Source organism: Anastrepha obliqua, chromosome 6 (genome assembly GCF_027943255.1).
Source record: "Anastrepha obliqua isolate idAnaObli1 chromosome 6, idAnaObli1_1.0, whole genome shotgun sequence".
Taxonomy (NCBI): domain Eukaryota; kingdom Metazoa; phylum Arthropoda; class Insecta; order Diptera; family Tephritidae; genus Anastrepha; species Anastrepha obliqua.
In genome coordinates, this window is record NC_072897.1 from 23,374,731 (window position 1) to 23,382,914 (window position 8,184).

The window sequence follows — 8,184 nt, forward strand, 5'->3', positions numbered from 1 at the left end:
TAATGGCAAATATGAGTTTACACGACTCCCGTTCGAGCTGAAAAATGCGCCCTCTATTTTTCAGCGAGCCTTAGATGATATTCTAAGAAAACACATTGGGAAAATTTGTTATGTCTACATTGATGACATAATAGTGTTCGGCGAAGATGAAGAAACCCACGTCCAAAATATTGAAAAAGTTTTTCACACTCTCGAATATGCCAACATGAAAGTGCAGCTGGACAAATGCGAGTTCTTTCGAGAAGAAGTGGAATTTCTAGGATTCGTCATTTCACCAAACAGTATAAAACCAAATCCTTCTAAAGTTGAAGCAATCCGAAATTTCCCATGTCCGAAAAATTTGAAGGATCTAAGATCTTTCCTTGGACTTTCCGGCCACTATCGCCGCTTCATCAAGGATTACGCTAAACTAGCGAAACCCCTGACTTCGCTCTTAAGAGGGGTGGATGGACGCGTGTCCAAAAACGCATCTAAAAAAAAAGAAATTAAATTTGATAGCGCAGCACTACAAGCCTTCAACAAAATAAAATCTTCCCTTGTTTCACAAGAAGTGGTATTGGCATACCCGGACTTTAAACAGGACTTTCACCTCACTACTGACGCATCTAACTACGCATTACGAGCTGTCCTCGAACAGTCAGGAAAAAACATTTCATACATTTCACGATCACTAAACCAAGCCGAAGAGAATTATGCCGCAAACGAAAAAGAAATGCTGGCAATAATATCGGCACTTAATACGTTTAGAAATTACTTATACGGTTCACGAAAAGGTGGAAATCTATCTGTTGCGAAAGGTTACTTTGGCAACCCGTTTCGCATTTTTCACCTCTCTGTTTTCTCACTCGCCAATCAACAGCTGGCGAAGAGAAGCAAGCTTAACTGTCAAAGAGAAACAAGCTTTCTTTTCAATTCTAGCCGTTGACGAAAGCGCATGGACGCGCATAAAAACAATTTTTTCAGCCTTTCTAAAATTTAAACGAACGGAGTCTTTTGTACTGCACCAGGGCTTGCTAAAAGGGAATTTAGCCGCGTCACTGCCGTCGTCAACATTCTGAAAAAATTGATTTTAAACTTAATAACCTATAAAAATGGAGGATGTTTCTAAAGCTGCATCGCTACGGGGAAACGCGGATGCTGATACAATAAGCGCAGTCGAGGGATTATTAGATGAGGCTGACAAAACTGGCCACGCTGTGACAATTGGCACCGAAACGCCTACTGCTGACACCGCGCCAGATCGACACGCATCTACACCTGTTCGTCAAACTGCACCATTTGCACCTCCCTGCACTTCAGGCACCTCCGGGATTAGGGCTACACACCTTTACAGTACAGCACAGCCATACGCATGTGGCGTTCCACAACCTATAGAACTGCAATGCAACCAAACTGCAGGTATAACGGGAACACACATTCCATCGACCGCGTTCAATGTCGTCCCTAACCTTGCTAACGCGACGACATTTCCGTATACTTCGACTACGAACGGCATGACGACCATGCTGCCCAACTTAACCTCAAACAGCAATACAGTCTCGGCTATATCTTCGTCTCAACCCTTTTCTGCATATACATCAATGCACAATTTTCACAGTTTGCCAACATCGGTTGCTTCAGGATTTTCACACCCAAATGTTAACCCTAACTTAAATATGCCTTATGGAGGGTATCCGACCGTTACTAATCCGTATAGTTACTCTACGACAGCCGACCTAAATTTGACTGCGGCACATATAGCTAGTCGTCAAGTGCTTTCGAAAGATTTGCCAACCTTTACAGGTAGGCCTGAAGACTGGCCCGTATTTATTACTAACTACGAGCAGTCTACCATACGGTGCGGATTCACGGACCAAGAAAACCTTATTAGGTTGCAGAAATGCTTGAAGGGCCAAGCATTAGAGGCAGTTCGTGGTAGGCTTATGGTGCCGTCTACGGTTGGATTGGCCATTAATACACTCCGCATGTTGTATGGTAGACCAGACGTAATTCACCAAGTAATGCTGCGTAGGTTAAGGGAGGAACCATCTGTAAAGCCAGACAAATTAGAAACCTTAGTAACATTTTCATTAGCGGTACAAAATTATCGCGCTACAATGCAGGCGGTCGGTCTAAACGATTATCTAAATGATCCAGTGCTATTAAACGAGCTGGTAGCTAAACTACCATGTAACCAAAGGTTGAGTTGGGGCCAGCAATGTATGTCCCTGAGACGCGCTGACATTGCTGCATTCGATGATTGGCTTTTCGGTCTAGCCATGTGCGCTAGCCAGGTCACTTCCATCCAGATATCGGCGATAGCATCGTGTAATAGCAACGTCGAAGCAAAAAAGGGAAATCGCGAATCACTAAAGGGCAGAATAATGATTCACGATGAGGTTGCGAAAAATAACGAGCAGAGTGAAAAGTCGATGAATTGCCTGAAATGCGGTGCGAGCCATACGCTGTCCGATTGCTATGAGTTTCGTGCCCTATCGCAAAGTGACAGATGGAAATTTGTACGGGAAAATAAACTCTGTTTACGCTGCTTCAAAAGTCATTTCATTCGTCGATGTAATTCGAAAAGGTGCTGTGGCTTAGATGATTGTAGAATGGCTCACCATCCACTGCTTCACAATGGAACTTCGTTGGCGATTGGTAAACAACAACAAGCAACATTATACCACGAGTTGGGCACAGCAGCTGATAAAGAAACGCAAAGACCGCTTTTCAGGTATGTGGAGGTTATTTTACATAGCGGTACCAAATCAATACGTACGTTCGCCCTTATCGACGAAGGGGCCTCCTGTACGCTAATTGAGTCTCAATTGGCGAACGAGCTTGATTTAGATGGGCCAGTTGAATCGTTATGCTTGCGTTGGACGGGAGAAATTACTCAAAATGAGGCAAATTCCAAATTTGTCAATCTTCATGTTTCACCGATTACATTACCCTCTCAAAAATACAGGCTTCGAAACGTTCGAACCGTTGCTAATCTACTATTTCCTCAGCAGTCACTGTTCAGCTCTACGATTAGTAAGCACGCACACATTAAGGGTCTGCCGATTCGACTCTATAATAAAGCAAGAGCGCGAATATTGATAGGTTTGGACAACGCTAAAATAGGAATCCCTATCGAAATAAGAGAAGATAGGGGATCCAACCTTATTGCCGCAAAGTGCCGACTAGGATGGAGTGTATATGGGCGCGATAAAACTAACTGCGCTGAACAACCGAGAATATTGCATACCTGCGAATGTGATACAACCAGAGACGATCGTATGGACCAGCAACTGAAAACATATTTTTCTATTGATGCCATCGGATCATATGCACCAATTAAGCCGTTGATATCTAAAGATGATGAACGCGCTCTTCAAATCATGGAAAAGACCACGCGCTTTATCTCCGCTGAAAAGAGATGGGAAACCGGGTTACTTTGGAGGCACGAAGCTGTCGAGCTTCCCGATTCGCTGCCTATGGCAATCCGGCGACTCTCGTGCTTAGAAAGTAAAATGAAGCGTGATTCGTCAATTCGTCAATTTCTTATAAACAAAATACATGATTATGAGAAAAAAGGGTACATACGTAAGTTGAACAAAAACGAAATAAAATATAGCGCTAGGTCTTGGCATCTCCCTATATTTACTGTTCTAAATGCCAATAAAAAGAAAACTCGATTGGTTTGGGATGCTGCAGCAAGGGTAAAGGGTGCCGGGCTCAATGATATGTTGCTGAAAGGGCCCGATCTACTAAAGTCTCTACTGGGGGTACTGCTCCGATTTCGCGAACGACGTTTCGCAGTTTGTGGAGATATACGCGAAATGTTCCACCAGATTAAAATTATAAAAGAAGATCAAGTGGCGCAAAAATTTCTTTGGCGAAACGATGGCTCGTCTCGCGACTATGATATCTACGTGATGAGGGTTATGACATTCGGCGCTTCGTGCTCGCCTTCCTTGGCGAACTACATAAAAAATCGTAACGCTCACCGATTTGCTGATCTTCATCCCGACGCCGAACGGGCCATCGTTAGTAACACATTTGTTGACGATTGGCTTCAGAGTGCAGACTCTGAAAATGAATTGGCTCGTTTAGCAACTAAAGTTCGTTGGGTTCATCAGGAGGGCGGATTCCAAATGAGAAACTGGAAATCTAATTCCAAACACGTACTATTTTCATTAAATGCTGACGACGTTTCAGCCGCCAAATGTTTTGAAGAGCCAGAAGCCGTTATAGAAAAGGTACTAGGGATGTGGTGGCTGCCAGTTTCGGATGAGTTAACATACATTGAAAATTTTCCAAAGGAAGTTTTTAATGAAAATACGATCGTGTCGAAGCGACAAATTTTGCGCACAATAATGACGATTTTCGATCCTATGGGTTTGCTCGGTTTTGTCATTGTACAGGCAAACATTATTTTACAAGATGTCTGGCGCTCCGGAGTAGGTTGGGATGAACCGATTAAAGAAGAAGAACGGTGCAACTGGTTTCGTTGGGTAAAACGCATTCCTGCGATCAACGGCATTAAAATTCCCCGTTGCCTTTCACTTGCCAGCGAAAACCAAAATAATCAGTTGCACATTTTTGTAGATGCAAGCATAAAAGCCTACGCTGCGGTGGCCTACATCCGGTCAGAAGTAGGTTCGCAAATATCTTGTTCACTTTTGGCTTCGAAAACTCGCGTTGCGCCATTGAAGCCCACTTCCATACCCAGGCTGGAGCTGTTAGCTGCTGTTTTGGGACTTAGGCTGGCAAATGTTCTTAGCTATGAACTGTCCATTACAGTAAATCGCAGAGTATTCTGGACAGACTCCAAAAATGTGTTGTTTTGGCTGCGATCGAGCACAAGAAAATACCATCAATTCGTGGCGCTGAGAATCGGAGAGATCCTCGAGAGTTCTGCTATTAGGGAATGGAGGTGGCTGCCATCTGGTGAGAATATTGCGGACGAAGGCACTAAATGGAGCAGCAACCGAGAATTCGACGACAACGAACGCTGGTTCAGTGGACCTAAATTCCTACTAGAACGAGAATCAAGCTGGCCAATTATACAATTTCCAGATGATGACGAAGAGACAGTTGAGGTTCTACAGCATATAGATTTCGCTAACAACTCATTGGGTACGACCGCAGAAATAACCCCGGATGTAAAAAGATTTAGTACATGGGAGAAGCTTCGCAGTGCGCATCGATTTGTTTTACGTTTTCTACGATTGGTTACGAAGGGAAAGGCACGTTCTCAGTTTCTTCAAAAGCTACTCAACCCAGACAACATAGAGACAGCAGAGCTTGCAATTATGCTTAATTGTCAAAGCGAGGTGTTCCATGAAGAGATTTTTCGTCTGCGTAATGGTGAGGAAATTAATCGAAAATCTTTTCTTTTCAAGTTCTCCCCATACTTAGACCAGATTGGCCTGCTGCGAGTAAAAGGTAGAATTGATGCTGCTGAGGGTGTTGCCATTAATGTCAGGCGTCCAATAATCCTGCCACGCAAGCACGACGTCACGCGACTACTCGTCGACTTCTATCACAGAAAATTTCACCACCATCACAACGAGATCGTCGTCAACGAGATGAGGCACAGGTTCTGCATCTCCGCCTTAAGAAGGCTGGTAAAAGAATGTGCTGCAAAATGTCAAACCTGCCGGAACCGTAGGGCTTCTCCACAACCTCCTCAAATGGGAGATCTGCCAATGGAACGTGTGTCACCTTTTACCAGGCCGTTCACCTTTACAGGGGTTGACTATTTCAGACCAATGGACGTTGTAATTGGCCGCAGGCGTGAAAAGCGGTGGGGTGCTTTATTCACATGCCTTACCACCCGCGCAGTTCACATTGAGATCTCACCTACTTTATCCACCGAGTCGTTTTTGCTGATTTTTAAACAATTTGTGAGTCGCCGTGGAATACCGAAGCGAATTATATCGGACAACGGCACCAATTTTCGCGGTGCTAGTGTACTTCTAGTAAAAGAAATTGAAAGAATATCGTCGGATGATATAGAAAGGAAATACCCCGCAATTGAATGGATTTTTATTCCCCCCGCTTCACCACATATGGGAGGGTCATGGGAGCGCATGATACGTTCTACGAAATCGATTCTAATGGACATTCTACCAGATTCCGGTATGCGAGAGGAGGTGTTAAGAGCCGTTCTAGCCGATATCGAAAACATTTTAAATTCAAGGCCACTGACGTACGTGCCGCTTGATTCAGCCGAAGATGAAGCTCTTACGCCAAACCACTTTCTGACGGGTCACTCTGGTGGTATTCGAGAACTAACAGATAATACCAACTCTGGATCGGCTCTACGGCAAAACTTTAAAATTTCTAGCCAGTTGGCTGGCCAATTTTGGAGACGCTGGGTTAAGGAGTCCCTCCCCTGTCTTACCAGACGTGCAAAGTGGTATCAGCCACCAGCAAACCCAATCAAATTGAACGACGTGGTGGTCATCGTAGACGAAAACTCCAAGAGAAATTCGTGGCCGAAAGGAGTAGTAATAGATATGAATTTTGGTAAAGATGGCCAAGCTCGTAGCGCAGTAGTCAAGACAGTAAATGGATTATGTACACGACCGATAGTAAAGTTGGCGAAATTGGACGTCGAGGTTGAAAAACGTGGGGTAAACGTTATGCATAAAACCGCATAAGATTTACGAAGGGGGGTGTTGCGAAAGGTTACTTTGGCAACCCGTTTCGCATTTTTCACCTCTCTGTTTTCTCACTCGCCAATCAACAGCTGGCGAAGAGAAGCAAGCTTAACTGTCAAAGAGAAGCAAGCTTTCTTTTCAATTCTAGCCGTTGACGAAAGCGCATGGACGCGCATAAAAACAATTTTTTCAGCCTTTCTAAAATTTAAACGAACGGAGTCTTTTGTACTGCACCAGGGCTTGCTAAAAGGGAATTTAGCCGCGTCACACTGCCGTCGTCAACAGTATCCTTGAGGGATATAACTATGAACTAAAGTATAAACCAGGAAAAACCAACGTAGTTTCCGACGCACTATCCAGGCCTCCAAAAACAGGATGTAATGCCCTCTCAACAGTTACTTGCCATAGTAGCGACAGTTCATCCCATGACCGAATTCCTAGTGTCGAAGTACCCGTTAACGTATTTAAAAATCAAATTAATTTAAATATAGGTCCAACGTCTACATACCAGTTTAAAATAGTTTTTCCGACGTACCATAGGCACATAATAGAAGAAACGAATTATGATACCACAAAACTTATAAACCTCCTGAAAAGATATTTAAATCTTACCGTGATAAACTGCATAAAAACAGATGAATCAATCATGGGCAAAATTCAAAATATTTATCCAATTCACTTTAGAAACTACAAAATCAGATTCACCCAAATTCAAGTACGGGATATTACCAATGACGAAGAGCAACAAGAAATCATAATAAAAACCCATCGAAGAGCGCACCGAAATAGCTGCGAAAACAAAATTTAAATCTTAGAAAATTACTTTTTCCCTTCTATGTCGACAAAAATAAAAAATATCATACGAGAATGCTCAATATGCAATGAAAACAAGTATGACCGTCATCCCAATAACCCCGAACTAAAGAAAACCCCGATACCTGAATACCCAGGACATACTCTTCACATCGACATATATATGACTGAACGAAACCTAGTCTTAACCGCAATAGATAAATTCTCAAAATACGTGCAAACAAGAATAATAGAATCAAGAGCTGTAGAAGACATAAGAAAACCCCTTCGAGAACTACTATTTCAATTTGGTGTTCCAAAAGCCATAGTAATTGATAACGAGCAATCTCTTAATTCCAACCATAAGCTTCATGGTAGAAGACATTCTCAATATTCAAGTATATAAAACTCCTCCATATAAAAGTTCTGTCAATGGACAGATCGAACGTTTCCATTCCACGCTTACAGAAATAATACGATGTCTGAAAGCTGAACGACATTTTTCACCATTCCCCGAACTTTTAGACAGAGCAGTTTACGAATACAATTACACAGTACATTCAACAACTGGAAAAAGATCCATAGAAGTATTTTTTGGACGAAACGTTACCACAGATCCATCACAGTTTGAACGAGCTTGGCAGGAAAACATTAACAAACTTAAAGAAAAACAGACTAAGGACTTGACTCAACACAATAAAAAACGCGCACCCATAAAAACATATTTACCAGGAGACATTGTATTTATTAAAATTGACAA

The 8,184-nt window shown here is 42.8% G+C and overlaps 1 protein-coding gene across 1 annotated transcript; it reads left to right on the plus strand.

Annotated features, from left to right (window-relative positions):
* Positions 1 to 1,091: 1,091 nt before the first annotated feature.
* On the plus strand, positions 1,092 to 6,632 carry LOC129250239 (uncharacterized). The gene has a single exon (XM_054889874.1). The coding sequence runs from the start codon at positions 1,092 to 1,094 to the stop codon at positions 6,630 to 6,632; it is 5,541 nt and encodes a 1,846-aa protein (XP_054745849.1).
* Positions 6,633 to 8,184: the final 1,552 nt, after the last annotated feature.

Excerpts from the sequence above, each read along its gene's own strand:
- LOC129250239 (XM_054889874.1), top strand. The coding sequence starts at position 1,092 with ATGGAGGATGTTTCTAAAGCTGCATCGCTACGGGGAAACGCGGATGCT.